This window comes from Protopterus annectens, chromosome 5.part0 (genome assembly GCF_019279795.1).
Source record: "Protopterus annectens isolate FY-2018-M chromosome 5.part0, PAN1.0, whole genome shotgun sequence".
Lineage (NCBI taxonomy): Eukaryota > Metazoa > Chordata > Ceratodontiformes > Protopteridae > Protopterus > Protopterus annectens.
Genome location: NC_056735.1, coordinates 214,302,934 through 214,321,678, shown reverse-complemented (window position 1 = coordinate 214,321,678; position 18,745 = coordinate 214,302,934). Strand labels below are relative to the sequence as shown.

At 41.0% G+C, this 18,745-nt stretch overlaps 1 protein-coding gene across 1 annotated transcript in view; it reads right to left on the bottom strand.

Annotated features, from left to right (window-relative positions):
- NOX4 (NADPH oxidase 4) overlaps window positions 1-18,745 on the bottom strand; it is a 1,166,454-nt gene that overhangs the window by 421,753 nt on the left and 725,956 nt on the right. Inside the window, exon 15 of the mRNA XM_044071824.1 lies at window positions 16,217-16,454. Within this exon, the coding sequence (XP_043927759.1) occupies window positions 16,217-16,454 (238 nt within the window). The remainder of the gene's footprint in view (window positions 1-16,216; window positions 16,455-18,745) is intronic.

The following is an 18,745-nucleotide window of genomic DNA, read 5'->3' as shown; positions in this document are numbered from 1 at the left end:
TCCATGCATAGTGTGATGCGTCTGTTGTTAGGGTTTGGGCAGCAGGGGGTGGTTTAAAAGGTAGTCCCTTGTTTTGGTGGCAGGCCTCTGCCCACCAAAGGAACTCTAGGCGTAGGCAATGTATGATAGGAATCATTGTTTCTAGGTCTTGAGAATGTTGACCCCATAGGCTATAGGCTTTCTAAATACCACTGTAGTTTCCTCATATGCAGTCTTGCATATGGAATTAGAAGAATGCAGGAGGCCATGAACCCCAAGGCTTGCAGTGTTTGTCTTGCAAATAGCAGGGTTTTTGTGGCCACTTGCTTGAAGTAGGTTGTCAAATGAATTTGTTTCTCTGGCGTGAGGTAAGCCATCTGGGAAGTTATATTTAAGCTTCCTACCAGGAATATAATTTGTTGACAGGGTACCATGTGTGTTTTCTTTTCATTTATGGTGTACCCCAAGACAAGTTAGAACCCTTTGTACAAAGGCCAGATAATTCAAAAGTATGTCCTAGTTTTCTGCCTGAATTAGACAATCATCCAGATAGTTTTGAATATTTCTTTGCCTGCAAAATGCAATAACTGCAGTTAGGCACTTTGTGAATACCCTGGGCACAGTAGATAAGCCAAAGGGTAGTGCAGAGGACTGATAGTCCATGTAGCTTGCTTTGAAGCGTAGATATCTTCTGCAAGATTCCCTGATTGGGATGTGCAGGTACACTTCTTTTAAATCTAGTGTGGCAAACCAGGCATCTTTGCCTAGCAGAGGAAGTAATTGGTGAAGAGTCAGCATGTTGAATTTTGGAATCTCAAAAAAGATATTTAGAGTAGACAGGTCCAGGATAGGATGCCATGAATTGTCTTTTCTGGGTACCAGGAAAAGTCTTGAGTAGAAACCTTGTCCCTTTTCCTCTTCTGGTACCAGCTGAATAGCCCCCATGCTTAAGAGAGAAAGTACTTGTTTTGGGGCTTCTGCCCACTGAGTTGGGGGTAGGTCTGGCCACCCGCTTGGTGTTGGCAACGTGCGGAAGTGAAATCTGTATCCCTGGGACACTATATTTAAAACCCATTTGCCCTGGGTAATGAGTTCCCAATTCTTTGCATGAAGAGCAATCTTTCCCCCCAAAGGGGCAGTCAGTTGATAAGTGCTTGGAAATTTTAAAAGGAAGTCATTGAGACAGTTTACTATAGAGGGGAGTCTTATTATTCCCAGATTTGGGAGTGGAGGCCCCCCACTGCTTAGTTCTGTGTGTCCCCTGGGGCTGAAACCTGGGGTTTTTGCTGTGTCTGGGTTTGGCTTGAGAAGACCTGGAAGAGGCTGGAAAGGACCAATTCTTAGAGGGCCAGTGCCTACTAAATCTAGGAGGCTGAACTTGTAAAAAATCTTTAACAGTTTGCATAGATTTTAGCTTTATCTTCCATCTTTTTAAGAACTTCCTCAGCCTTGTTGCCAAACAGGCGGTCCTGATTTAAAGGAGCATCCAACAATTTAGCTTTAACATGATCAGGCAAAGATTGCTCCTTAAGCCAAGCATGCCTTCTGAGCACAGACCCAGAAACAGCAGCCCTGCAAGAGGCCTCTAATGAATCAAAACCACATTGCAAAGTATATTTTCCAACTTGTTCAGCAGAATGCATTAAATCCTGTAATTCTTTATTTTACACACAGTCAGGAATCAACATAATTTTCTGTTTAAGCAGTAACTGTGATCTATCCTGGACAGATGCCCACTGACTAGAAGATGATATATCTCGATGAGGATAACCCCTAACCTGAAACCTATGTATCATATCCTGTTGGGAATGTACATATTCCTCCTGTTGGGAAAAAATTCTCTTAATACATAAAAACTGAGACTTAGGTTATCAACATCGAGATATATCATTTGATAGTCAGTGGGCATCTGTCCAGAAAAACATTGGGAGCACATTTTTACACGTATGTCCAAGGGTCAGCTTCCGTTGATTTCTCCTGTCCACTTGGTGAATCTGGGCATACTAGGGCAATGCAGCAATTGCCTCATGTACACAGACAATCCTCTGCTACCACACAACACTACAACCTGTGAGAGACGCACTTACATAGCCAAACTGGAAGCAACGCTCTCTCCACCCAAGATTGTGCTCGACTGTCAAGAGGAGAAGGCTAACACCTGCACTACACCTCAAGCAACACATAACCCTTTTAAACTCACACACCAACACCCACACATAGCAACATTAATCCACATATGTGGAGGCCCTTAACTGTAACCTGCCAAAGTAACAAGGACCTCCAAAGCTGAAACCAAACAAGCACCAATCACAACCAAATTGTCACATAGTACACAACACCAGTGTGCCACCCAGCAACAGCCCATAATGCAAGACAATGTACCTAACACTTTAGTCATAGGTGACTCTACAGTCAGGCACACTGATGTCCCACTCACCAGGCTGAACAAGGAGAAAATTACAGTGAGCTGCCTGTCGGGTGCCAGGATTCGCCACATAACTCATGCACTCAAGTGACTCCACAACAAGTAGAAATATAACTCTATCATTGTCCATGTTGGTGTGAATGACTTGAGACATACCACCCTGGACTACATGAAAAGAGACATGGAAGAGCTCCCGGATCATGTGGCCCAGGCAGGTATGACCCTAGCCCTGAGTAGCATCCTGCCTTCGCCCAGAATGATACCACAATATAAGGACAAAATGTTTGACTTCAACAATTGGCTAAGCTTCTGGTGTCATTCAAAATGGATCCAATATCTGTCTGCCTGGGACAACATGACTGACAGACCATGATGCTTTGCCAGAGATGGTTTGCACCTGTCGCCCCTGGGATTCAGGTTACTGGCTAAGGCTCTTGCCACCCCTATAGTGCCTTTTTTAGGCAAAGTTCAAAGGACAAAACCACCACCGTAACAGGTACAAACATGTAAAATCTGAAGGTAATGCTACTCAATGCTAGAAGTCTAAACCTCAAAATGCACTCTCTCGAGGCACTCCTAAAAATGGAGAACATCGATATTTGTGCAGTAACTGACACTTGGTTCAAGGCTCCAGAGAGCACCCCTGCAATACCAGGCTACAACTCTCACCACACTTTTCGGCTACCAAACCAGGATCGAAACACTAAAGGTGGAGGAGTGTCCATATTCACCAAGGATATTCACACCACCAAGTTAGTTGCCCAACACAATGCATCTGAAATTCTCCAGGTGCAACTAACACAAAGTAAGACTGCAATCCAAATTGTAGCTTGCTACAGATCCCCCACCATGCCCCAAGATTCTCACTACACCTTTCTAAACATACTGGAAAATATTAATATACAACCAAACACCCTAATACTGGGTGATTTCAATTACTCTGCCATTAACTAGGAAAACTACTCGTGCACCAACACCTTTTCCCAACGGTTCTTGGAATTCATAAATTCCAATGCCCTGGATCAACTAATCCATAGTCCCAGCAGGGGCTCCAATATTCTAGACCTGGTCATTACCAACATGGGAAATCAATGCTCCACACCTATGGTCATCCTCTCGTTGGTCAGGTCTAACCATAAATTAATCACCCTTAACATCCACACCCCACCCCAACCCCCCCAGTAAGGAAACCTCCATATAAAACTTCTCCAAGGCCAACTTCATGCTACTCAAGTCAGAAGTTGCAAACTTCATGACACCCATGCAGACGGGAACTGAAAGTTCGACTGCTGAATCCTACACTAAGGCACTGTATGAACACATCCACTCATGCATGAATTGTGCCATCCCAAATAGAACTAAGATGCTCTCCTCCAAAAAAAGGAAGCCAATGTGGTGGTCCCCTGCCATAAACAAACTTTACAACAAAAGGAAAAAACTGTTGCAGAAAAGAGGAAAATCCCAGGATGCAAAAAACTCCCTTACCAGCCTCAGTAAGAAGCTGTGATCCCTCATAAAATCCTCCACAGCTAGTTATAAAAATAAAATTGCCAAAGATTCCAAAGACAACCACAAGGCATTCTATAACTATGTCAAGAATCTAAATGGCAATGCTCAGATCTGCTCTGAGCTACAAAAGAATGGCATTAAATATACTGATCCCAAGGATATTGCCAATATCCTGGCAGATCGATTCAGTGCCAGCTTCACCCCCCTCTCACCCCCTAAATGGCCCATCTCAATACTGGAAGATTGCCAAATTCAGTAATAACGGCCACAAAGGTAAAATAATGCACTCTCCAAAGCTAAGAATACAGCATCCATGGGCCAGATGACATCCCGGGCTGTGTACATAAACTACAAAATGAACTGGCACCTCACCTAAGTGTCATGTTTAATCATACCCTCACCTCAGGCTTCATACCCACTGAGTGGCGCAAAGCTACAGTTATACCACTCCACAAGGGGGGAGCCACCTTGGATCCCGGGGCCCCATCAGTCTGATGAGCCTAATCTGCAAGGCCATGGAATGTATTATCATGGAACTTATAAACAAAGACAATGACAAACTTAAAACACTGGAAACCACCCAGTTTGGGTTTGTGAAGGGCCGATCTTGTCTCCTGAACCTTATTGACTTCTTCAAATCAGTCTCCAGAGCCATGGATGAGGGTAAGGCAGTCCACACAGCATATCTGAACCTTGCCAAAGCCTTTGACACCATCCCCCACTCTGGAATCATAGATAAACTTACTGAGCTGGGCATTAATCCCTACATCAACTACAGCAACTGGCTTACTGACAGAACCCACACTGTACAAGTAGCTGACTCCAAATCCAGCTCCAGACAAGTGACAAGCGGAGTATCTCAGCGTTCAGTCCTGGGACCTCTCTTATTTGGCATCTACTTCTCTGAAGTACAGGCCAACACTAAGGGACTCTGGCTAACAAAGTTCTCAGATGACTGCAAACTGGGAACCATTACTGAATCCCCAAATGATGTGGATACTCTACAAAAGGTCCTTACAGAAACAGATGCTTGGTGCCAGAGCCATGGGCTCAAGCTCAGTGCCAAGAAATGTATAGTTATCCCCTTAGGGAAAAAACATGTACCCATGAATTATCACATAAGTTGTAGTACACTAAACACCGAAAGTGCGATAAGAGACTTAGGGACACAGGTGGACAGTGGCCTCACCTTCAATAACCACATCACCACAACAGTCAGGAAATCCTTCTATGTGGCACACCTCATCACTAAGGGCTTTTCATCCAGAAAAAAGGAGGTCATTATCCCACTGTGCTCATCCCTCGTTAGACCTATTATAGAATACAACACCCCATTTGGTATGTACCTCTCAAGACATCTGCAACAACTGGAAAGTACACAGAAATACTTCACTAAAATAATCACAGGCCTAAAGCAGATGCCCTAAGCTGACCACCTTAAAAAACTCCATCTATACTCTGTCGCACATCGTCTACTCCGAGTCGATCTCTGCTTAACATACAATGCCATGTCAAACCCAGAGCTGCTGGACATGCTACACTTAAAGAAATCCCAATCCCTCAGAGCCAGATGCTCCAGGGATTTAAATCTTGTCATCATAATAAACAAAACATGCTGGAGGGATAGGTTCCTGACCCAGAGACTCCCCAGACTCTGGAATAGACTGCCCATACATGTCAAGCAGAGCACCTATTTGGCCATCTTCCAAAGGAACATTGATGATTGGATAGGAGAAAGGAAATTCACCCCAGGGATCATGTCAGTTGCCCTGCTAAGACAGGGGTCCAGAAAAGTAAATAGTGTGGGAAGAAATAGCCAGAGAATTGTTATGGCTAGGCTTGTATAGGCCCTAGGGCCAACAGCCTAGTACCAGCCTATGAACTATAAGAAGTGGGGTAGTGAGATGTCCAGGCCACATCAACTCACCATTACAGGGGATTAGCTTCTGGGGTCCTTTCCATGTGGCCATTGTAGTTTTTGCAGATATATGCTTAAATTTAAACAATTTACTAGTAAAAATTCTGGCAGAGCGTATGACATTAAATGCTTTGGGAATCGTGGCTCTGATTGGGTGATGTATTTGGCTACCAGCACCTGCTCAGCTTTTTATGTTGGGCAGACATCACGTCCCTTATGTATTAGGATATCAGCACATTTTAGTGACATCCGTAACAAGCGTCTAACCAATGCCTTATACAGGCATCATACTGTGCATTCTATTGCCCGGTTTCATTTTACCATAATAGATAAGATACAGGGAGATAGATCTAACAAACTAGGCTGGCACTCTATCTTGAATACTAAAGAAAAGTGTTTGATTGTCAAATTAGGTGGTTTGTTTCCACCAGGGTTGAATGATCATTTATAATTAATACAAATATGATATACCATTGAGCTTTATGATGTTAGCACATTATACTTACTAATGCCTTAATTGGTTTACTTATTGTTTGTTTTTTTATTTTTTTCTATTATCTAATTAAGTGATTTGGAAGGAAATGACACAACAGGAAGTCTGACTTTAGTTTCTATAAATTGGTTTAAAGTGATGATGTGTGTATTCACTGAGGAAGACAAGTATGCCAAAAACAGCATGAATGTTTGAATAAATCTTTTCACACGACCTTGGTGCTGGCTTCTTCTTTGACATTTAAGTTCAGCATCCCTGGGTCAATAAGCTACTGGCTGACTGGTGTACATTTGCTCAGGGTTTCTTGGGATAGCACCGTTGAGCAAAAGCTGGATGTAAAACCAATCAACCTGCCTGCCAGACATGATTTGAGGATTGCTATATTGAATATAGATTCATCTCTTATGATGCAGCTTAGATATGGATGACGTGATGGCAATAAGGAGATTGGGTAGCCTGCATATCCAGGAGACAAGGTGGAAAAGTACCACAGCAAAGCCAGCTGGCGTGTGACCAAGATTCTACCACTCAGTATCGTGACAGTCTAGAAATGGTGAGGGAGAACCTTCTGAAGGCAGCGACAGATGTTATCAGACTTAGTAATAAGACTCATAGCAGTCAGACTCTGAAGTTAAGATATGGCAGTATCATAATCTCAGACTATGCCCCACAGTAGGGTACTGATATGACTGCATTCAGGCAGCAGTCGCATGGCCTACTATATAAAGCAGATGAACATGAGTTGGAGTTGATAATGGGGAACCTGAATGCTCATATTGGGCAGACAGAATAAGATATAATGACTGTCTGAGTCCAATAACGTAGTTAGGGTGGGTACAGGGAAAGATATCAGAAGATGCTGATATGTATTTAATGCATGATCTGAGGGGAACTGTATTTGAGGCTTGGGCTAAAGGCCTTTAAGTGCTGGTTACTTGCAAGCAGATTACTACATTTTTAAAATTAAAAAAAAAACTTAAAGTTGAGGGGAATGGGGGTATCTGATCTGGAATGGCACAGGGAACCAGACTTATTAATTTACAGCTCTGCCTAGATCCATATGGGTAGAGCACAAGGAATAAAGAAGGAGAGGTCAATCTAGAATTCAGTCTGGGAAATGTCTTAATGGATGGTCAACACATGCTTCAGCAAGAGCGGCAGTCACAAGATTACATCAAGAGTGGCCAACATGCAACTCATATAAACCTTCTCCTAGTAAGGAAAGGGCACTGTGGTAAAATCCAAGACTGCAAAGTCATCCCAGGTGAAATACTTGACCTATAGCATTGACTCCTGGTGGCCACAATCAGCCAATCAGCTGTAAGCAGTGGTGAGAGAAGGATCTAACGTCAACAGAGACCAGGCTGAAAACCTGGAAGTTGACTGGACTGAAATGGCAGGGAGTTCAAGGAAATAACTGAGGAAATAGAGTCAAAGAAAAATGTCACTGACCCAGAGCAGCAGGTGTGAAGGCAGTAGAATAGATGTGTATCCATGCCAGGTATGGAAATAAAGTACAAATGGGAATCTGGTTGTGGAATGTAGAAGTCTGAGAAGTTATCAAATCAAAGAAGGATTGCAAGAAAAAGTGGGAGATAGAAAAGATGGACCAGGATAAGAATAAATAATAGTTGTCTAATAAAAAGGCTAAGAGACACCTTACCTGCTTTTGGAAAAGTGACTCAGCAGATGGCACAAAGAAATTCTATCAAGCTGCAAGGCAAAGACAGAAAGATAAAACACATAGTCATCAGACACTGTTCATAATGGATGTCAGTAATAACATGTTCACCAGTCTACAGGGCATTAAAGGCAGATGGAAAGAATACTTCCAGCAGCTTTTGAATAAAGAAAAACATATAGGAACTGTACTGCCCCAGACACGGCCTACCATAAAAGAGGAAGAAGTGCCCACGCCACAAAAAGGAAGAATGGCATTAAAAATCTGATGTCAGGCAAAGCAGCAGGCTCAGATGAAGTCACAGTGGGTATGATCATGATGCTGGGTGAGTTCAGAGAGAAACAGCACCTGGAGGAAACCATATTAGTATAGAGAAGAAAGCATATTCCAGGTGAACGGGGAATAAGCATGCAAATACGAATGTGCAAGAACAAGAGTGACTTTCAAAACTAGATGGCACAGAGGTATCAGACTCTTGTCACACTGCATAAGAATGCTGGAGAGGATGATTAATAAACAAGTTTGCAGAGTAGTAGAAATTAAGATGGGAGATGATGGATGGATGGATGACCATTTACACAGAAAGGCATATTTATGCAGTGGGGAAAACTCCCTGTACCCCTAAACCTTCATTACTTAGATACACTAACTGTTAGGATGTGTTACAACCAGGGAAACAGGAAATCACTGGTACATCAGCATACTAACTTTCTGAACAAAAGTTCAACAGTGACCTCACAAATGAATGCTAATCACTAATGTTTCACACAGAAGCCTCACTCCCAGTCAGAATAACTAGGCCAAGGATATAAGTGTAGGAAAATGATGCAGTGTGGGATCTTTCAGATTTTGTAATGTTTGTTACCACTATTAGGATAGGTCAAGGAATAAGGGGATGCAGACATGAAAGTCTACTGTGGTGATAAATAGGAAGTAATTGAGGTGGGAAAACAATGGTTAATTTTAAGGATTGTCGAAAATATTCCCACAGCATGGAACATAAGCATAACCAGAGAAGAATAGGTGGGATGTCAGAGTACAAGACCACCTTTATGGTGTTTATGGTCTGAAGGATGTAAAGGGGTATGCCAATGAATGTCTGATTTTGGAATAAGAGTCGTGTTGAGAAAGTAAGAGATGAGCTAAGGAGGAGGAAAGCACAGATGGAATTTAAAGAGTATTAGGAAATAATAAAATCATTTGAGGTAGGGAGAGGAGACTACCTGTTGATGAAAAAAAAAGGGAAAAAAAGTAAGACATCTGGAAAGGGTAAGTCAGGTACACATGGGTGAGAAAAGTAAAAATAACAAGGGTGTTATTTAGAAAAAGAAGAAAGCTTTTTATAGGTCACTGGATGAGACCATGACGGATGAGGCAATGTTTAAACTGCAGTGTTTAGATGAAAGAAAATGAAAAGTGTTAGAAGGAAGTTTTGTTTAGGATGAGTTTTGCAGACTGACGGGGAGGTAGCAGTCTGTTAACTAGTGCAAGGTGTGTATTAGAAGTTACTGCACTGATGGTATACAACCCCAGTGGGAGTGTACAACAAGAAAGGCGGCCAGGTAATAACTGCAGGAGATGCAGACAAGGGGGGTTGCATCAACTACATATGTCACTGGAGTGTGGAGAGATTTAAAGGGTAAAGGACAGTATGCTGTAAATTTGAATTAAAGATATATGGAAACGAGGATGAAAAAATGTGGGCTTTTTATTCCTGCGCCATAGATATGGAGTGGTGGAGGTGGGAGAAAGAAGAGATTTTTATGAGACATGCAGTATATAAAAGGACTGCATAGTGTTGAAAGGAAAAGGACAGAGCCTTAGGGACAAAAGGATATGTCAAACTGGGAAAAGAAGGTTTGGTTCAGTTTAGGAATGGTGAGTAAGTTAAAATGAGACACAGAGATAGGAGGTAGTTGAAAGGGAATCCAGACAGCTGAAAATCTTGGGAAAGAATAGAGTTACAATGGATGCATTTTGACAGACAAGAATAAAAGGGGGTATAGAATAAGTCCAGTAAATACATGATTAATTAGAATGGGTCTAGGTAAAAGAATCCTTAAAGTCTTAAGATGAAGGTTTTCATGACCAAATGGTAAATATGAAGTTTACAAATGATGTATAAGGATCAGGGATACATGTCAAATATTTTTGGTATGTGAGACTTTTCACCACCTTGTAACAACACTAGTAACAATTATACGTACAGAAAAATGTTTGCACTTCATTTTGATTCTTGCTGTTTCAGTCTGACTTTGCTATTTTCTGATCACATTCTTTAGTCTGAATTAGAATGTATATTTCTGTCATGAAGATGGTGTTCCGACATGCTGTCAGCATCTGATTAATATTATAATAGATTAACTAGATTTAATGTACGTCAGACTTACAGAATCTATCAAATGCATTTTTCTGAAAACTCTGATCTAGTTGAAATTTATATAAAATATTTGCACGATGGAAATGCAGTTGGCACACAAGGTCTTATTTTCACAAATAAATGCCTGTCAATTAAACCACTCAGTGGGTACAATACTCCACTGCAATATATAGCCATCATTCACTATATCTGTTTCTTACAGAGTTGCCACCCTCTCATAACTAATTTGGAGAATTGTAGTATTTTATGATGGTGTCAAAGCAGTAGGATAACCTGCCCCTAGTTTGTAAAACCACAAATGCATTTTTTTTAGCAAAGGACTCCTTGTCCACATTTTCATGATCTGGTTCTGTCCTTATATTTCTGGCATAAAGTCCAAATACCCACACCATACCCCCCCCCCCCCAAACACACAAACACACTTACTCACTCACCTTGTCGCTTTGTCATATACTTTTTTGTTTTTAATTTTGCTTTTTCTTATCCGGTTAGTATGGCTTGGTTTAATTAAAAAAAGAAATCAGAAGCAGCCCGAGGAGATATGATTCTAGACATATTTCCAACAATTTTTAAACAAATATTAAATAACACGAAGGAAAATTATGCAATTATCTGCCTATTAAATCTATTCATATGGAACAGAAGGAGACATTTAAAAAAATGCAGTCATTGTGAACAAGTGTTTAAAGTATAAAAAAACACATGAAGCTGTATATATTTAAGCACTGAGCATTAAAATGCACATAAATGGATTTGTCAGGTATATAGATCACAAGGTTAGTGAATTAACACATTTTAAAGAAACAGAAGAAAGGAATATAGAATCATAAGCCTGACTAGCCTGGTCTGCAAGGCTATGGAGTGCATCATCATGGAATTCATTAACAGAGACATTGGGAACCTTCAAACATTGGACCCTACCCAGTTTGGATTTGTTAAGGGCAGATCATGCCATCTAAACCTGGTGGACTTCTTTGAGACAGTTACTAAGGCTTTAGATGAGGGAAAGGAGGTCCACACAGCCTACCTAGACCTCGCAAAGGCTTTTGACACCATTCCCCATTCTGGTATTATAGACAAGCTCACCAGCCTGAACATAAACCCCTACATCATGAGATGGGTTGCCAATTGGCTCATGGATGGAACCCACACAGTAAGAGTTGTAGGCACTGGGTCCAACTCTAAACTGGTTACAAGTGGCATCCCCCAAGGCTCAGTCCTGGGACCCCTCCTGTTCGGTATATACTTCTCAGAGGTACAGGCAAGCACAGGAGGACTATGGCTGACCAAGTTCACAGACGACTGCAAACTGGGGCCCATAACTGACTCTCCAGCTGATACAGACATCCTCTAGAAGGGTCTCACTAAGATGGATACCTGGTGTCAAAATCATGGCCTCAAGCTAAATGCCAAAAAGTGCATAGTCATCCCCTTTGGAAAAAACAAAGTACCTGCAAACCACCACATATGTGGTAGTCCCCTAAATACAGAAAATGTAATAAGGGATCTGGGGACCCAAGTAGATAGTAATCTCTCCTTTGATAATCATATTGCCAAGGTGGTTAGACAATCCTTCTATGTGGCTCACCTAATCACAAGAGGGTTGGCATCTAGAACAAAAGAGGTTATTGTTCCCCTCTACTCATCACTTATCAGACCCATCATAGAGTACAACGTCCCATTTGGGATGTACCTTACAAGACACCTGTAACAGCTGGAAAGACCACAGAAGTACCTCACCAAGAGGATTACTGGCCTCAAACATATGCCCTATGCAGCCCGACTAAAAGAACTCCATCTGTGCTCGGTTGCATACTGCTTATTCAGTGGTGATCTCTGCCTGACATACAAGGCCATGTCCAACCGAGAATTGATGGACATGCTCCACCTAAAAAAAAAAACTAATCCCCAAGAGCCACACGTTCTAGGGATCTAAACCTCACCACAACGATAAACAGGACGTGCTGGAGGGATAGATCCCTGTCCCTGAGACTCCCCATGCTTTGGAACAGGATTCCAATCTACATTAGGCAGAGCCCCTCACTAACACTCTTCAAGAGAAACCTTGACGAGTGGATGGGAAACAGAAAATTTACCCTGGGGATCACTGCGGTGCCTCTGCTGGACTGAGGCACAGGGAACTACTATAAGGGGGCGGCGAAAGCCAAGACATTCTGGCTAGGCTTACAGATGCCCTCGGGCAGATAGCCTAGTACTTACCTATGAATCTATTAGGGTATAATTTAATTGATAAGGTGATATTAAGAGGTGAGAGGAAATCAGACATGTGAAAGATTGCTCAGAAGTAAATAGAACAACAAAATGAGCCCAAAAGGTTCTTAGTAGGACTTTATCATAAGGATAATATTAGAGTACAGAGGTGGAGTGATTAGTAGGTTCACAAGACAGCATGTATGGGTAGAAAATGCTATGAGGACTATTCAAAATCATAGTGAGGATTCTGAGAGCCACTCTGGTGGTGTAGAGGGATAAAGCTCTGATTATGGCTCAGTCATCTTAGCTGTGGTTAGTGGCTTGGGTGACTGATAGATTGGCTGGGAGGGATGGGCGTGTGTGTCCCGGATAGGATGGCATTCGTCAATGATGCTTTCTTAGAGGAGACATGGTCCAAGGAGGGGAGTTGTTATCAGATGCATTCGCTGAGTGGCAGAGATGGGAAAGAGAGCTGGTAGGGCATATCAAGAAATCCTCCAAGGATGGTTACAAAGATGTCTGAGCCCTCAGGATACCTTCAAGGTCCACAACCAGCCCAATCAATACCAGACTAAGTCTAGGGGCTAGCAGATAAGCTGGCAGACCAAGCAAGGAAATTGGAAATGTGAGCGCTGAGCCAGTTAAATGTTGTCTCAAAGGGGAACAAAAAAATTATTGGAGTATTGATAGCAGATCCACCGATTTGGTAAGTGAACCTTTAGTTGGAATTTAAATGAGTTTACTTTCTTAATGGATTTCAGTGACATGGTCTTGAGATTCCAGAGTTTAGTTATACTGTTGGGTCATAAACAGTCACTTGCAGTACTAGATGATTTCATTACAGTCAGCAGTGATTTATCTTTAGAGCATAAATTTCTATTAGAGGAGCAATGATGTATTAAGTTGTTGAGGGCAGGACAACTTTCTGGCTTATAGACAAATTTGTGTATCGTAGTAAGCTGAGATTTGGCTAAGTAATGTGTTTGTTCTAACCAGGTTAATTAATTATTTGAGTGTCAGGCAGTGGTGTGTTCTATTGTTCTAGTTTGTAACAATTTTGTCTGTTTTGTTGTTCATAGTTAAGTACTAGGCTAGCTACTCTTGTGGACCATTTTAAACCTAGCCAACTTCCCTTTCAAATGTGAGAATCAAGCCCTGTATCTTGTGTCTCTGAGGTAAAAACCATAACCATTATACCAACCTCCCAATCCCCCCTCCCCCCTACAAGCATTGCTCTAATTTACATAGGTGTGAGACTTGAAGGTTAGTGAAGATAGTGACTGCATAGAGGAGAAATGGCAGCAGGTAAATTGAGGTTATATATCTTCTGGCTGCGTCAGTGAGGTATAATGCACCTACTTTTTAATGAGTGTTTTGACCACCTGGGATATGTGTTGCTCAGATTTCAACTGGTCATCTATGATGATGTTCAGTAATTCTGAGTGGTTTACATGTTCAATCATAGTGTAGTTGGCCAGGGTGAAAGTGGAGAGAGTAATTTTGGTTGACAGGTGTTTTGGGGTAATAACTTGTTTTTTGGAGGGACTTAGAAGCCATTGTGAGTTATTTAAACATATTTCAGTAGATGAGAAGAATTGTTGTATAAGATCTTAAGAGTTCAGAAAGTTTTTGGCAGAGAAAATCAGGGTCAAATCATTGCTGCACTGCACTAGGGTAGCATTTTTTGCATTAGTACAGAGATCATTAGTGAACAGGTTGAAAAGTTTATGGTCTTACGGGCAAGAAGGTGGGGAAATCATTTTGCAATTTAACTGCTTCTATGCTGTTTGATAGACAGTTGTGAAACCAATGCAGTTAAGAGTTGGCAAGTCCTAATTATAGAGGGAGGCAGTATAAAAAGCTTTTGATAGATCAAGGAAGATGGAGAATTTTGGTGTCCAACAATTCTTTAGATGTTGACAATGTTGGCAAATTTCAGTACAACAGTTGTACTGTGACAGGGAAAGAAACTGCGGTTGTTGAAGACAGAAGCTGGTTATCTAGTAGATGGTGGAGAAGTTGCATATGGATACATTTTACCAATCTTTTGGAACATGGAGATAGAATAGTAATTGGTCTGAAATTTTAAGAAACTTGTTCTGCATCCACAATTATACAATGGTATAATAAAGGATGTTTTTTCCATAGGGAGGGAACCTTGTTTTTGGATATCGACCAATTAAACATTATTGAGACAGGAAATGCAGTAGAGGTGGCTGCTATTTTAATATATTCTTCAGGTAAATCGCCAAGGCCAATTGTAGTAGGCTTTACTTTTTTGACACATTTTTTTCATGCTACCTGTGGGAACTAGTTGAAAGGAGTTAGTTTGATTGACTAGGTGCATCAAGGGCTACATTAGTTGCTTACAGTTTGATGCTACATTAGATGCTTCTTTAGTTATGGGCAGCACTGTCTGTATAAAGCAAGGTGTGTGTGTGTGTGTGTGTGTGTGTGTGTGTGTGTGTGTGTGGGGGCACACAAGTGCATTTGGTACTGGCTCACTAGCTTTCTGCTGATTGCTGATTGAGACCAAGAACAGTTTGGACTATTAGCATACATATAAATTCAGCAAATAGGTTTCCTTGTCTTTGGTGATGTAAGTTGAGTAATATGTTGTCTTATCTTTGGTGACAAGGAGTTTTGTATGGTTTCTTAGTTGTATATATGTTTGTACAGGAGGAGCTGTTTTGTTGTTGGTTCGTGCTTACCAGGCTTTGTCTGTTTGTTTCATGAATTGTTTAGGTTCTGAGCATAGCCATGGAACAGCATTGGTTTTGATTATTTGTGTTCTGGTGGGGTCTAGTAGGAAGATTTCTATTGAAAGCAGATACAGCTATTATATCCAAAAAGAGATGTAGTATATCCATAAAAGTGTCTTTATGGAAGGAGGTGAGTTTTCTTACTAGCCTGTAGCAATATGTTTTGGGACCCTTGCTTTGGTGCCAGAAGGTATAGATCAGTACGTGATTGATTAGGCTATCAGGCAGAGTTCCATGGGTTGATATTTGGCTTGGAGAGGATGTTAGAATCCAGTCAAGACCTGATTGCTTAGCTGTAAATTTATTGGATCTGTTTGGTATGGGTATCAGTTGGGTCAACTTATACGGACAAGTATCATTAGATGGATCATCAAAATGCATGGTTTTCCAGTCTATATTAACATCAAACAATATAATAATTTCATGAGGAATTTTTGAGTAGGTCCTAAAGAGGATATCTTCCAGTGTTGTAGTTTGTTTCCTTATTGTTTGTAGCCTTTCTCGACATAGCTCTCTGAAAATGGATTACTCTCCTTCTAAATTTGTTGGTCAACAACCATAAATAAATAAATACACACCAATAACAAAAATTGCGCAAATAAGCAACTAACACAACATATTTCTAGTCATACTTATTATAAACTAAGCTTACAAAACTGCAAATATGTGCAGTGAAACCTGAGACGGGATTTTGAAAATTACAAAGAGAATACCTATATACGTGGTCACCCTAAATTAATCAACAGCAGGGCACGTGCAACTCTGTTAGTTAATACCTGTATGGCAGTTATTTGTTATAAGTCATGATAAACATAGGAAGTCATGCAGCTACCTGAACTACAAGAGTTTACAGACCTCTGGGAAATGAGACATAAACTTAGGTTCCTCAGTGCAAACTCTGACAGTTTTGTTTTGCTCAGCAGGTCCTGGTTCAATGTGTATGGCTGGAACTGGCTTTGCAGAATTTTCAAGAAAAGATTGTGAACTAAAATCTGGTTGTGTAGCATTCTGGTGCAGCCTGGGGAATGTACCATTGGACCTTATACAACCAGGGGGGTGTTCACCAGTGTTGGTCTGATACTTCAGCAAACCCCTACAAAATAAAAAATAAAATAAAATTTACGATAAGATATGTATGTTGAACAGAAAGAAACACAATATTTATTTCAGAAACAAATTTCTTCTAATTAAGGCATGAATGCTGTAATTCTGGATGATGATGAGTTCATCATATAAAGAATACAGCTGACATTCAATGTTTAAGATGGTTTACCTTTATAAAGTCGATCTCAATATGGTCGACCCCCGCTTCCGCGAACATCGAAGTGCGAACATCCCAGATGATGAAAACCACATATGCGAATGGATAAATCTCGCCCCCTTTTTGAATGGTAGCACTGGTGTGGAGGTGTGGCGTGGCCGGGAATGTCGAAAGTCGACATTTATTTGACCTTTTAAAAGTTTTGCGGTTCTGAGTTCACGGAAATGGTTCAACGAAGTGGTCGGTTGATCATATGTGATCGATGATATAAAGGTACACCGTTTAAGATAAGTTACATAATTTTCTTCTTTGAAATCAGCAATCAAAACATTTATATGTTCAAGGATTCCTTATTCTGTACATTCAGAATTATTTCCTTGTTACAGCTTTGGAATTAATAAATTTGAATAATCCCCTTATAGGTAAAGCCACAAGTAAAATATTCAACTCTTTCATTTCCAGTCTCATTCTCTCTCTCTATATCTATATATATATATATATATATATATATATATATATATATATATAAGAAGGTTCAAAGCCCCCCACCCCCAGACACAGATAACCTGGACTCCCATTCAGAGGACTACATCAATTCCCTGTATAACCATTTAAGCATTTGTAGAAAATTAGTTGTGCCTGACCAGATTAAAACCAGGTCTTGCTGAAAAAACAAGCCGCCCTGCTGGACCTCTAGTATAAACATGCTATACAACAACAGAAAGCAAACTAATGTCCAAAAACAAGAGGGAAATGGTTCAGTAGAGGAAGAAATTCCTCTCTAGCTTAAACAAACAACTTAGAGATTTTATCAAGCCTCGCAAGCTAAGAATAATCAAAAGGCATTCTTTAACTACATCCAAAATCGAAAACAGAATACCCATCTATGTGCCGAACTGGTTTTGGTTGGCACCACCCTTATCAACCAGAGGTAATAGCCAACCTGATAGCTGACAGATTTGGAGAAAACTTCACCCCTCCGTTCCCTCCAGTCATTCCCCAAAGTGTACCTGTGACCATTCCTTAGCCTATCAACTCAGTGAGCAGGTCATCTTGGCACTCTTCATGGCTAAAATACAGCAACAATGGGATCATACAACATCCCATGCTGCCTTTTAAACAACTTAAGACATGACCAGGCAGACCCACTTGGATCCAGGTTTAACCACAGCTTGTGAGCTGGTTATGTTCCAGTGGAATGGAGGACAGCAACAGCAATCCCTCTGCACAGAGGAGGAACATCAACCAAACTTGGGAATTATAGGCCTATAAGTTTGGCTAGCCTCATCTGCAAGCAGATGTATAGAATCATTATGGACCTTATTAACAAGGACATAGGTAATCTTCAAACTCTGGACCCAACCCAGTTTGGATTTGTACAGGCAGATCATGGCTGTTAAACATGGTTGACTTCTTCAAGAAAGTCACCAAGGCCCTGGACAAGGGAAAGACCATGCATACCACCTAACTTGACCTAGTCAAGGCATTTGACATAATCCCCCACTCAGGTATTATAAAGAAACCCTTCCAATTGGGAATTAACCCCTACATTACCAGATGTCAAAGTGGGTGACTTCACCTCTAACAAAAGACCAGTCACCAGTGGTCTACCACAGGGTTCTGTGCCAGACCCTTAGCTATTCAGAACATATTTCTCAGAAGTCCAGGAAAACTTGGACAACCTATGGATGACCAAGCTCTCTGACAACTGCAAACTGGGAGCAATCATTGAGTCTCACAATGATGTTAATATACTGCAGACAAAGTTAATGTGGACAAACGATTAGTGCCGCCACGAATTAACGCTAAATGCAAATAAATGCATTATTGCTCCCTCTGAGAAAGCTGAAATCCCTGCTGATCACATTATAGACAGCAACCCCCAAATGTATACCCAGTGGTACATGATCTGGGTACTCAGATTGATAGCAATCTAAATTATGACCACCACGTATCCACAGTAGTAATGAAATCCTTCTATGTGGTATATCTTACAAGTAAAGGCATTTCATCTAGATCTGTGGATGTTATAACTCCATTACACTCAGCCCTCATTAGACTAATAATATAGTACAATGCTCCCTTTTGTACCTCACCAGACACCTAAAACTTTTCAGACCACA